The 12,670-nt window shown below is 36.0% G+C and overlaps 1 protein-coding gene across 15 annotated transcripts; it reads left to right on the top strand.

Moving 5' to 3' along the window:
* Nucleotides 1–1,011: 1,011 nt before the first annotated feature.
* On the top strand, nucleotides 1,012–12,354 carry LOC150030507 (pyrophosphate--fructose 6-phosphate 1-phosphotransferase subunit beta-like). 15 transcript variants are annotated; one of them, XR_016526725.1, is made up of 14 exons: nucleotides 1,012–1,169; nucleotides 1,268–1,335; nucleotides 1,515–1,568; nucleotides 1,655–1,759; nucleotides 1,966–2,068; nucleotides 2,233–6,845; nucleotides 7,254–7,313; nucleotides 9,061–9,120; nucleotides 10,506–10,667; nucleotides 10,766–10,834; nucleotides 11,014–11,067; nucleotides 11,154–11,232; nucleotides 11,465–11,585; nucleotides 11,668–11,794. XR_016526725.1 is itself a non-coding variant. In XM_090309543.1 (14 exons), exons 11-14 carry the CDS (start codon nucleotides 10,800–10,802, stop codon nucleotides 11,689–11,691), a joined length of 285 nt encoding a protein of 94 aa, XP_090165669.1. In that variant the 5' UTR covers nucleotides 1,012–1,169; nucleotides 1,268–1,335; nucleotides 1,515–1,568; nucleotides 1,655–1,759; nucleotides 1,966–2,068; nucleotides 2,233–5,012; nucleotides 5,397–6,845; nucleotides 7,254–7,313; nucleotides 9,061–9,120; nucleotides 10,506–10,667; nucleotides 10,766–10,799; the 3' UTR covers nucleotides 11,692–12,354. The 15 variants fall into 15 exon arrangements, 10 of the variants coding, with proteins under 10 accessions (XP_090165669.1, XP_090165672.1, XP_090165671.1 ...); XR_016526724.1 differs by having other exon boundaries at nucleotides 11,154–11,258; XM_090309543.1 differs by lacking the exon at nucleotides 11,014–11,067 and having other exon boundaries at nucleotides 2,233–5,012; nucleotides 5,397–6,845; nucleotides 11,154–11,258; nucleotides 11,668–12,354.
* Nucleotides 12,355–12,670: the final 316 nt, after the last annotated feature.

Below are 12,670 nucleotides of genomic sequence, written 5' to 3'. Positions count from 1 at the left end.
CGAGTTCTAAACATTTACCTTGGTTGTCCCTTTTCCACTAGAGTCTCCAGGTGTTTTTGGTTGGGATTTATGTTTTAAGCCTTTTCTTTTTGCTAAGGTTGGGTTTTCATCAAATGTGGTGGAGGTCTTTATCTGTATGCCAATTGATTAATTTCGTGGAGACCAAATGTGTTTTAAAGTAGACTAAATTGTTACATTCGCTTGGAGACCAAATATCTCTTTTCATTTTTTCAATGAAAAATTTCGTTTCATTGAAACCCTCTCTCTCTCTCTCTCTCTTGTTTTAGCCATAAAAATTTTAGTCTCTTGCTGGCCAAATCCTCACATCAGGGACTCATATGGAGCTTTTGGAGCATCAAAATCCCTTCTTAGAGTGTTATCCATTTTGTCCACAAGCTCCTTCCTCTTATTCTAGTCAAGTCCTTCATCTTCTCGACCTTGTCGAACACTCAATTTTCCACTTCTTTCATTGATTCAATCTTTCATTTCTCTACCTATCTCCCCATTTTCATCTTCATTTCTCTCCTACCAATGTCTCCGCCTTTCATCGCCAATGCCGATGTTTCCCTCGTCATTGCATCTTCTCCGTCGGAGATCGGCCTTGTTTCTACTGTGTATATCGAAGTCCAAGCCCACTGTATCGATCAACCTCTCCCTTTTCCCTCTATTCCCAAAAACCCCTTCAAAATCCTCGATGGCCCTCCTAGCTCTGCCGCTGACAATCCGGGTGTTTATTATCCATAGATCATTTACATTCTCTTCTTGTTTTGGAGTTTTTAGCCTTCATAACGTGTTTTTTTTTTTACTCTGTTTGGTAACTGAGTTGATTGATGTCTCAAAGGAAGAGTAGTGACATGCATTGAGTTTTGTTTGTTCTTTTACTATGTTTTGCTTATGATTGTAAATCTCGCTTTTGTTTGGAACTTGAGTTTTACTGAATGCGTTTGAGGCCAGTTGCCACTTCTTAAGGTTTTAGAGTGTTTGAATTGTGTTATATGTGCATGCAGATGATATCACAAAGCTGTTTCCTGATCTTTTCGGCCAACAGTCGGCAATGTTGGTGCCAAGTGATTCCAGTTCGGTGCAGGTGAATAAGAAATTGAAGATCGGAGTTGTCTAGTTTGGTGGCCAAGCACTGGGAGGGCATAATGTGATTTCTGGACTATTTGGTAGGGTCTCATTGTGTCCACATTTATAAATCAAGAATAAATGTTTGCTTTTTTGTTCAAGTTGTGGCTAATTAGCAGCTTCTATGATTTTGGTGAAGATTTCTTACAGGTGAGTAAAAGGAAGCACGTTGTATGGTTTCAAGGGTGTCCTACAGGATCATGAAAGGTAAATATGTAGAACTGACTGCATAATTTATCTACCCATATCGCAATCAGGTTAATTTTCTTGAAGAGATTTCTAGCTTTCAGTTGTTAGAATTGTTAGTGTGAATATGTGTGGTCTCGATGCGAAGTGATTGCCATTTGAATGCAATTCTTGATTTAAATGAATTTTTGTTTTATCAGGGTGGTTTTGATATGATATGCAGTGGGAGGGATAAGATTGAAACACTAGATCAGGTGAAATTCTTTCTTTCCAGAATTTTCATTTTGAGACGTCTTGGTTGTAGTCAATGCATTAATTGACTGTTCGTTTCTATTTCCAGTTTAAGCAAGCTGAAGAAACTGCTAAGAAGCTTGATTTGGATGGCCTTGTCAATTGGTGGAGATGATTCCAACACAAATGTCTGTCTCCTCGCTGAAAACTTTATGTATTTTTCAAAACTATGAAATTTGTTTATTGCCTCCCTCCTTTTTTCTCTCTCTTTCTTACTTTCATTGTCATAGATAAGCTATTATATGTTATTTTTATTGCAGAAATATAAGGTTGAGTAATTAATTACTATAGGGTACCATTTTTTGTGTGTGCAAGACTCTGTTATTTATATTCCCCTTCTATCTGTTGTTTTCAAATTAGGAGTAAGAATTTGAACCCGAGTGATTGGTTGCCCAAAACTATTGATGGTGATCTCAAATGCAAAGAGGTCACCACAAGTTTTGGATTTGATTCTGCTTGCAAGGTACTCATTTCTCTTTGTAACTACTTTAGAATTGATATTTCGTTTGGATTGAACTTTGGTGACTCTTTCAAAGTTGAAGTAGTTTCTTCAAGAACTCAAGGAAAAAATGGAATATCGCATTCATGAGATGAGACTCTTAATAGGCTCTGCTGATATTTATGCAGATATATTAAAAAATGATTGGTAATGTGCACAAAGAGGAAATCATAATAAACATCAATCGAGAAAAGGTCCGGATTAAAACAGTCAAGATTCTGGAAGAACGAGAGAAGAAGAAAATGCCACCGTGGACGTGAAAGGCCCAGCTTGGAATAAGTAGTCCTTGAGTTACTATGTGAAGACCTCATCACGGATGCATTCTTTTCGAATATCCTTTTTCTACATCAATACTTCATGAACTTTCATCACCTTATTATTACCTGTTATCATATATTTGCTTTTACGTCTTTCAAAAAAAAAAGAAAAAAGGGCGAGAAAAATTTTGCTAACTTTCTTTTATTGTTATCATTACCCTCTCAATGTTTTCTTTGCAAACGATCAAGGCACACGATTGCGGAGGCGCCGCATGAAGATACAACTACTTTATTATTATCATTACCCTCTCAATGTTTTCTTTGATGGAATGCAAAGGAAGATCGCCGCAAAGAAGGAGGCATCGACAAACAATGCCGACGACAGCGCACATTTTGGGGTTGTATTTTTCCTTCACTCTATTCCAAATTCTGCACCATCGCATCGTATTTTAATTTTGAAAGTTTTATCACCGCATCCTGTTTGATTACCGCAATCATTTAACATTGATAAATTTAGTAAGTCGCCGCATGCTTTCTCTTTGCCATTTATGATTTCAATGATGAATCACATGCATCTATTTTTTTTTATATACTAGAGTTAACTTATTTTTAGGACAATCACCTCAAGAAATGTTTCTAAAAGTTAGTGGTCGGCTAGCTTTCTTTCAAACTGATCCTTTACCAAACTTCTTAAGAACATCGCATGACTTCTTTCAATCTATTGGCAAGGAGTCGCATTTTAAATTTTGGGGTGAGGTATTTATTTTCAACCTTGCTATTTTTAGCTATATGAAGAAAAAAAAGGAAACTTAGAATAACAACTCCACTGCCAACGCAATGGAGAAACACATGTTGATAAGAGTTAAGTTGTGAATGACACATACCTGTAGTTGGATGTCCGCAAGACACACGTGGGGGCAAGCCAAAACGAAAGTAAGTTGCCAGGATCAACGCATAAAGAAATACCGCAATTCCGCTGCTAAGTATGTATGAGTCTAGTTTGAGAAAGAGCGTCTTGCTCATAATTGGATGTCCGCATGACACATGTAGGGGTAAGCCAAAATGAAGGCAAGGCATGCGTCCATCGCATGGTAGTTGCGCTCGTCAAGCGATTGCGATCACCGTGTCGAAGTTGCGGTATTAAGCGAATGCGGTCACTGCAAGATTGCGGCTACACGATAACGCATAATAGAGGGATCAACGCAAGGTTGGTGGAATGAACGCTGACGTACATCTTGGGAAAATAAAAAACTGATGTTGACATTTCACCTACTACGCCATTAGCAGCAGAGATTTAGAAAGGACTAACACGTCGCGAATGTCAGAATCAGAGCAGTCCATTAATGCTGTCGGCGATCCAATCTCTATATAAAGAAGCCGGTGAGCAGAATGCCAACTTATCTAGAGTTTTTCCCTGCGATCCAGACAAATGCGTGAGAAGAAGGCTTGAGAATCTTCATCTCCTTCTTCCATTCCGAGAAACGACCAAAGCCTACGATCGGAGCTAGATCTCGGGAGAGTCAGCTCCACCGCCCATCCATGGCACCTGATGCGTTATTTTATGAGGTGGAATTATGGATGAAAATGCGTTGAGCACTTAAGTTTTCTCAGTGGAATTCAAGTAAAACCCCACTGAGTTTCTTGGTAAGTTCAGGGTCAAACACAGGGACTTGGGAAAAAATATGCGGTGGTAATTTCTCAGAACAATTTGCGGTAACCAAATAAATCAAGTAGTTATTGGGAATGTTGTTTGTGGTAATAAAAATAAACAAATGCAGCGGAATTCGAAAAGAGTTATAAAACGGAAGACGCGATGAGTATGCGGTGAATGGGTTGAGAAGAGTTTCGGCTAACACTTCTTAGGTTGTGTTCATGCTATGCGATCATGCAACACACATACAATAGTAAATCATCTCTTGATGCGAATGCTATGACTTTTAATGCTAGAACGCATGCGATATATGCGATAAGACTATAGGACCTACACATAAGCCTCTATTCTTATTTATGCGATGAAAAAATGACGCATACACATATAAGGCGACCACATAATACCATACCTATCTCTAGGATGCATGCGATGCAGGTTGGCAAACAGAATTTTTCTCTAGGTTCTTATCTTTTGTTTATGCAGTTCTAATCTTGCTCTCTCGAGTCTAGATTCTAACTTAGCTCTTTCAAATCTTAGGTTCTTTCTTTAGACTCTCTCTCTCGAGTAGCTCTAAAGGGATGTCGAGCACAACATAAAGAAAATGGAGAACCTAAAGAGAGAGTCTAAAGAGCTACTCGAGAGAGAGTCTAAAGAGAGAGTCTAAAGGGATCAATATGTCATTCTTGAACTGATATCATTTATAACCCGCTTTCTACAGGTGCAACAGCTTATTTCGGAACTCAATGAAATTCTTGCCCATGATATTATAGATGAGGATAGGTTATGGAAAAATAAATATTATAGATGAGGATAGGTTATGGGAAATGAAACTTACTACTCGTGCTTGAACTTTTGCTGTTTTACTTTAACGCTCCATTCCAAGTAATTGTTTTTTCTTTTTGTTTTATACACGTCTTTCCATGAAATTGAGATGGAAAAGAGAAGGCAACAAGGTGCATATAATTGGCGGCCAATTCAAGGGGTAGTCACATTTCTTTGGGTACTTATTCTATTCGTGCTTGAACTTTTGCTGTTTTACTTAAACGCTCCTGTTTAATAATTTAGTGATTAACACATATTATATTTAGCACTTGGGTAGTAGGCAAATCAGTTGAGATCTCAAAAACATGCATGTTGGTAAATGCATCAAGATCTTTTAAATTCATATTTGATAATTAGGGGTATCAAGTATCTAGACTTCCATTATGAACTCGTAAAGAAAATGCCCAATCAAGTGATGGGTTAGGCTTACAGCTACTTGACTTTCAAATGTAAACTTACCAATGGTACGAGCGAATGGCCATGAGATGATACGAAAAAAATTATACTTTGCTGGTTAGTGCTCTGTGTGTTATCTCTGTTTATTTCTTCTTTTGACTTATAGGTACGAAGGGATGTGTGGTTTACCCACGAACTTTGATTCAACTTATTGCTATGCTTTGGGTTACACTGCTGGAGCTCTCCTCCAGAGTGGAAAAACTGGACCAATATCATCGATCTGTCTGTCCCACTTCTTGTACCTCCTGATCATTTTAGTCTCTAACCTTTTAACCTTTCATTCTTTTTCTTGATATCAGTTTCCTCCATAGATTTTTTCCTCATTTCTATTACTTACTAGTTATGCATACCGGGTAGGAAATTTGGCTGCTTCTGTTGAAGATTGGATGGCTGGCGAAACTGCATTGACTTTGTTAATGGATGTGGAGAGGATACACGGTATGATTTTTTCATGAAAACGTGCATTCCTGTTCTCATGTTTTCTTGAATAACACGTTAATAATTTTTTTTATAGAATTTTTTTTTATGGGGAATAAGAAGGGAAATGATAAACAGAGTATCAATTATCCAGCCAAAATGAGAACAAATGGAGATCGCTAGAAGAAAAAAAATGAAAGATGAAAAAAACTCTCCAATCTATATTAAAAAGACAACAATTTTCTAGTTGATGAAACTTAAAAGTTTATTTATTTTTTTCTTTTTTAGAGTATCTAAATAACTTAATAGTTACTTATACAATACTATAAAGACTAGTCAAGGTGCATGTAAGATCAGAAAATCAAGGATAAAAGTGGAGTATCTTTTCTCTTAACAATTTTGAAAGGCTTTGGATTGATAGAACATCTTCATGAAGTCTAGTTTAATATTTATCATTTGATGATCTCTTTCTAAAGGTAGAATTCGTTTGGCAAGTAAGTTCAAGCCTGTGATCAAAAAGACAATGGTGGAACTAGATGGTAATATGATCTCTTTCTAGAGTAAATGTCGTTTCCTTTAATCTCCTTCCCAGTCTTATATTATAATTCACGCCGCTGTATTTGTCATGTGAGGAGGTCAGATCAGAATCCTACCATTAATTATGCAAGTTCAAATCTAAAAGAAGAATGGAGCAGGTGATCTAGATATAGGTATCTTACACAACCAAATTGATGAAAATCGAACCTATTTTTCAGAATTTGGATAAGATATTTTAATGAAGTCTCGGGTCAAATTCCATAGTTGGAAGTGAGATACCTAAATTCTTTGTAGTTTCCATTCTTACATGAATTATTAGTAATGTGTTAAGTTCATTGTAATGTCTAATTTTGTTGGTGTGTATTTTTGCTTAGTATTGTCTTGTAAAGGGCCGGCCGGCAAAATCATAGACGAAGCTTTATGGTATTTCTTTTAATTATTGGAAAAGGAGGGCTCCTGGGTATGTTCTCGAAAGGGAAGGTAGAGGTAGTACTTCGAATGGCGAAGAGAGGCGACTCGGCAAAGAAGGAATGAGAAATCGTCAAAGATGACTTCTTTGTTGGCGAAACGAAGGGCTAGTTCTTTCTCTCTCCATCTTATGGTATTTCACTTGATTTCTTTCTTCTTGTCCTTCTTTCTCCTTTTTCTTTCTTTTTTTTATCTCTGTTTCTCCGTCTATCTTCTCCATCTCTTGCTTAATTTTCTCCTTTCATATGATTGTATCTCAATATCTTTTTGTTTTTCTGTTTTCTTCATCTCATTTCCATTGATACTCCTTTCTTCTATTTCTCTCTCTTTTTGTTTGCCCTTCGTTAAAATTTGATACTTCATGTATTATTATTTAGTTTATAGCTAAATGTCATTAAAGCTAAAATATTGAAATATTAGTAAAGTAACTTGGTCATTAGTGTTGCGTGTGTGTATCATTAGTGTGGATGTTAGTTTAAACAATATAAAAAATTGTTACGACTGTTGTATTTGGTTAGTTAATCATGTACTTTTTTGCTAGGCTGAATCACTTCATTTTTGTCCCCAATTCAAGTTACGGAGTAGAAGAACACACTAAAAGGTATGAAAAAGTTGTAGTAGTCTTTTACCTTCAGGCTATTAAATTTGAGTGATTTAGTCACATATTAACTCTAAATCTTGCTTTTTCTATCTTAAAATCTAGCTCTTTATTTTATCCTTGTTTAAAAAAATATTTGAATTAGTCTTTGTCAAATATTATGTCACACTTGAATTAGTCTTTGTAAAATCTAGCTCAAGTGCCTATTTATTTGTTTTGGTATTCTTACGTTCTCACTTCTTGGTGGAAACTAAAAATCCCATAGAAAGTTCATTTATTTTCTTGGTTGGTTCTTTGGGAACTATTAATGCCTTCCACGTCTTGCAAAAAACCTCCCATATGTCTTAGGCCTGAATTGGCAAGTTTTGTGTAGCATAGCCGAGTTCTAAACATTTACCTTGGTTGTCCCTTTTCCACTAGAGTCTCCAGGTGTTTTTGGTTGGGATTTATGTTTTAAGCCTTTTCTTTTTGCTAAGGTTGGGTTTTCATCAAATGTTGGTGGAGGTCTTTATCTGTATGCAAATTGATTAATTTCGTGGAGACCAAATGTGTTTTAAAGTAGACTAAATTGTTACATTCGCTTGGAGACCAAATATCTCTTTTCATTTTTTCAATGAAAAATTTCTTTTCATTGAAACCCTCTCTCTCTCTCTCTCTCGTTGTTTTAGCCATAAAAATTTTAGTCTCTTGCTGGCCAAATCCTCACATCAGGGACTCATATGGAGCTTTTGGAGCATCAAAATCCCTTCTGAGAGTGTTATCCATTTTGTCCACAAGCTCTTTCCTCTTATTCTAGTCAAGTCCTTCATCTTCTCGACCTTGTCGAACACTCAATTTTCCACTTCTTTCATTGATTCAATCTTTCATTTCTCTACCTATCTCCCCATTTTCATCTTCATTTCTTTCCTACCAATGTCTCTGCCTTTCATCGCTAATGCCGATGTTTCCCTAGTCATTGCATCTTCTCCGTCGGAGATCGGCCTTGTTTCTACTGTGTATGTCGAAGTCCAAGCCCTATGGTATTTCTACTGTGTATTTGACCCGAGAATTATTAGTAATGTGTTAAGTTCATTGTAAAGTCTAATTTTGTTGGTGTGTATTTTTGCTTAGTATTGTCTTGTAAAGGGTCGGCCGGCAAAATCATAGACGAAGCTTTATGGTATTTCTTTTAATTATTGGAAAAGGAGGGCTCCTGGGTATGTTCTCGAAAGGGAAGGTAGAGGTAGTACTTCGAATGGCGAAGAGAGGCGGCTCGGCAAAGAAGGAATGAGAAATCGTCAAAGATGACTTCTTTGTTGGCGGTTCTTTCTCTCTCCATCTTATGGTATTTCACTTGATTTCTTTCTTCTTGTCTTTCTTTATCCTTTTCTTCTTTCTCCTTTTTCTTTCTTTTTTTTTATCTCTGATTCTCCGTCTATCTTCTCCATCTCTTGCTTAATTTTCTCCATTCATATGATTGTATCTCAATATCTTTTTGTTTTTCTGTTTTCTTCATCTCATTTCCATTGATACTCCTTTCTTCTATTTCTTTCTCTCTTTTTGTTTGCCCTTTGTTAAAATTTTATACTTCATGTATTATTATTTAGTTTATAGCTAAATGTCATTAAAGCTAAAATATTGAAATATTAGTAAAGTAACTTGGTCATTAGTGTTGCGTGTGTGTATCATTAGTGTGGATGTTAGTTTAAACAATATAAAAAATTGTTACGACTGTTGTATTTGGTTAGTTAATCATGTACTTTTTTGCTAGGCTGAATCACTTCATTTTTGTCCCCAATTCAAGTTACGGAGTAGAAGAACACACTAAAAGGTATGAAAAAGTTGTAGTAGTCTTTTACCTTCAGGCTATTAAATTTGAGTGATTTAGTCACATATTAACTCTAAATCTTGCTTTTTCTATCTTAAAATCTAGCTCTTTATTTTATCCTTGTTTTAAAAAATATTTGAATTAGTCTTTGTCAAATATTATGTCACACTTGAATTAGTCTTTGTAAAATCTAGCTCAAGTGCCTATTTATTTGTTTTGCTATTCTTACGTTCTCACTTCTTGGTGAAAACTAAAAATCCCATAGAAAGTTCATTTATTTTCTTGGTTGGTTCTTTGGGAACTATTAATGACTTCCACGTCTTGCAAAAAACCTCCCATATGTCTTAGGCCTGAATTGGCAAGTTTTGTGTGGCATAGCCGAGTTCTAAACATTTACCTTGGTTGTCCCTTTTCCACTAGAGTCTCCAGGTGTTTTTGGTTGGGATTTATGTTTTAAGCCTTTTCTAAGCTAAGGTTGGGTTTTCATCAAATGTTGGTGGAGGTCTTTATCTGTATGCAAATTGATTAATTTCGTGGAGACCAAATGTGTTTTAAAGTAGACTAAATTGTTACATTCGCTTGGAGACCAAATATCTCTTTTCATTTTTTCAATGAAAAATTTCGTTTCATTGAAGCCCTCTCTCTCTCTCTCTCTCGTTGTTTTAGCCATAAAAATTTTAGTCTCTTGCTGAGCCAAATCCTCAATCAAGGGAGTTAAAATGGAGCTTTGGAGCATCAAAATCCCTTCTTAGAGTGGTTATCCATTTTGTCCCAAGTCCTTCCTCTTATTCAAGTTCAAGTCCCTCATCTTCACGACCTTGTCGAACACTCAATTTTCCACTTCTTTCATTGATTCAATCTTTCATTTCTCTACCTATCTCCCCATTTTCATCTTCATTTCTCTCCTACCAATGTCTCCGCCTTTCATCGCCAATGCCGATGTTTCCCTCGTCATTGCATCTTCTCCGTCGGAGATCGGCCTTGTTTCTACTGTGTATATCGAAGTCCAAGCCCACTGTATCGATCAACCTCTCCCTTTTCCCTCTATTCCCAAAAACCCCTTCAAAATCCTCGATGGCCCTCCTAGCTCTGCCGCTGACAATCCGGGTGTTTATTATCCATAGATCATTTACATTCTCTTCTTGTTTTGGAGTTTTTAGCCTTCATAACGTGTTTTTTTTTTTTACTCCGTTTGGTAACTGAGTTGATTGATGTCTCAAAGGAAGAGTAGTGACATGCATTGAGTTTTGTTTGTTCTTTTACTATGTTTTGCTTATGATTGTAAATCTCGCTTTTGTTTGGAACTTGAGTTTTACTGAATGCGTTTGAGGCCAGTTGCCACTTCTTAAGGTTTTAGAGTGTTTGAATTTTTTTATATGTGCGTGCAGATGATATCACAAAGCTGTTTCCTGATCTTTTCGGCCAACAGTCGGCAATGTTGGTGCCAAGTGATTCCAGTTCGGTGCAGGTGAATAAGAAATTGAAGATCGGAGTTGTCTAGTTTGGTGGCCAAGCACTGGGAGGGCATAATGTGATTTCTGGACTATTTGGTAGGGTCTCATTGTGTCCACATTTATAAATCAAGAATAAATGTTTGCTTTTTTGTTCAAGTTGTGGCTAATTAGCAGCTTCTATGATTTTGGTGAAGATTTCTTACAGGTGAGTAAAAGGAAGCACGTTGTATGGTTTCAAGGGTGTCCTACAGGGATCATGAAAGGTAAATATGTAGAACTGACTGCATAATTTATCTACCCATATCGCAATCAGGTTAATTTTCTTGAAGGGATTTCTAGCTTTCAGTTGTTAGAATTGTTAGTGTGAATATGTGTGGTCTCGATGCGAAGTGATTGCCATTTGAATGCAATTCTTGATTTAAATGAATTTTTGTTTTATCAGGGTGGTTTTGATATGATATGCAGTGGGAGGGACAAGATTGAAACACTAGATCAGGTGAAATTCTTTCTTTCCAGAATTTTCATTTTGAGACGTCTTGGTTGTAGTCAATGCATTAATTGACTGTTCGTTTCTATTTCCAGTTTAAGCAAGCTGAAGAAACTGCTAAGAAGCTTGATTTGGATGGCCTTGTCAATTGGTGGAGATGATTCCAACACAAATGTCTGTCTCCTCGCTGAAAACTTTATGTATTTTTCAAAACTATGAAATTTGTTTATTGCCTCCCTCCTTTTTTCTCTCTCTTTCTTACTTTCATTGTCATAGATAAGCTATTATATGTTATTTTTATTGCAGAAATATAAGGTTGAGTAATTAATTACTATAGGGTACCATTTTTTGTGTGTGCAAGACTCTGTTATTTATATTCCCCTTCTATCTGTTGTTTTCAAATTAGGAGTAAGAATTTGAACCCGAGTGATTGGTTGCCCAAAACTATTGATGGTGATCTCAAATGCAAAGAGGTCACCACAAGTTTTGGATTTGATTCTGCTTGCAAGGTACTCATGATGCAAAAGGTATTCAAAACCACTTTTTTTTTTTTGTGTTTCCTAGACCGAACATGATGGCTAAATCTTCTTTCTGGTTTATAATTTGTAGCTGGTGGTGCATGAGTTTGGGTGATATTTTTGAATGTTTGCATTTGCGTACAAATGAAGCCCAGTTTGTCATTTCTCATCTTCTTTTATCTGATGTGTATTGATTTGTATACTGACAACTGCCAGAATAAATGTTTTAAAAAAAAGCTATGAAAAGCTATGTCATAATGGATGGAAAACTGAAAATGATGTATTGATTTGTTTACTCATCTTCTTTTATCTGATGTGTATTGATTTGTATCTAACTATTCATGTTCATTCATTCATTGTGCATCACTACTAGAATAAATGTTTAAAAAAAAAGCTATGCAACATAATTATTTCCAACCTTGAGAATACTACATGATCATTCTATACTGACAAATAACTTGAATGCTTTGAGAAAATACAAGAAATGGATACTCGTGGTATTATGTCATAATGGATGGAAAACTGCATACCTTAATGGTTGCAACAAGGCCCAACCTGAAACACAATAAAGCTGCATTAGTCCTTTCTAAATGTAGTAAACTCATAGCTTTATTAAAAATTATAAATCTCTCTGCTTATCATAACTAAGCAGCCCCAAAAGAAATTAATTTTATCAGTACAAGAACAGCATAAAATGAACTAAAATATGAAAACCCCATAGAAAGATCCATGACCATCTTGTGGCAAGGCCGATAACAGAAAATTTTCAAACACTCTATGGAAGGATTAGAAATTAAGTTTATTCACTACTTAAATCCCAATTAGAGTAGTGGCCCAAAATGAATAAAAAATTTGAAATTCCAAAGCAACAAGATAAATCGACCTATTTGAGCTCGGACTTAGGATATGCCATTCCACCAACAAAGTTGCTTGCCAGGATATTGAAGAAAGAAAGCAAAAGCTAAAAGAAAATGCAACTCAAAACATTTTGTTCATGTGCAAGTTTTTTCCAGACTTGAAGAACCATTTTACAAAATTCAGCTCAACCACATAGCTGCGCATCTACAGTATGGTTATAGGTTTCAATTCGATAT

Source organism: Benincasa hispida, unplaced genomic scaffold (assembly GCF_027475165.1).
Source record: "Benincasa hispida cultivar pf3 unplaced genomic scaffold, pf3_genome.v1.1 HicScf1848, whole genome shotgun sequence".
NCBI lineage: Eukaryota > Viridiplantae > Streptophyta > Magnoliopsida > Cucurbitales > Cucurbitaceae > Benincasa > Benincasa hispida.
This window is presented reverse-complemented; position numbering and strand designations above follow the sequence as displayed.

Bases quoted from the DNA above. Each gene is read 5' to 3' on its own strand.
- LOC150030507 (XM_090309539.1), top strand. From the start codon at position 10,800: ATGGTTTCAAGGGTGTCCTACAGGGATCATGAAAG. The intron at 11,259-11,464 runs GTATTTTTCAAA...TTTTCAAATTAG, and splicing joins CTCCTCGCTGAAAACTTTAT to GAGTAAGAATTTGAACCCGA. The intron at 11,586-11,667 runs GTATTCAAAACC...TATAATTTGTAG, and splicing joins AGGTACTCATGATGCAAAAG to CTGGTGGTGCATGAGTTTGG.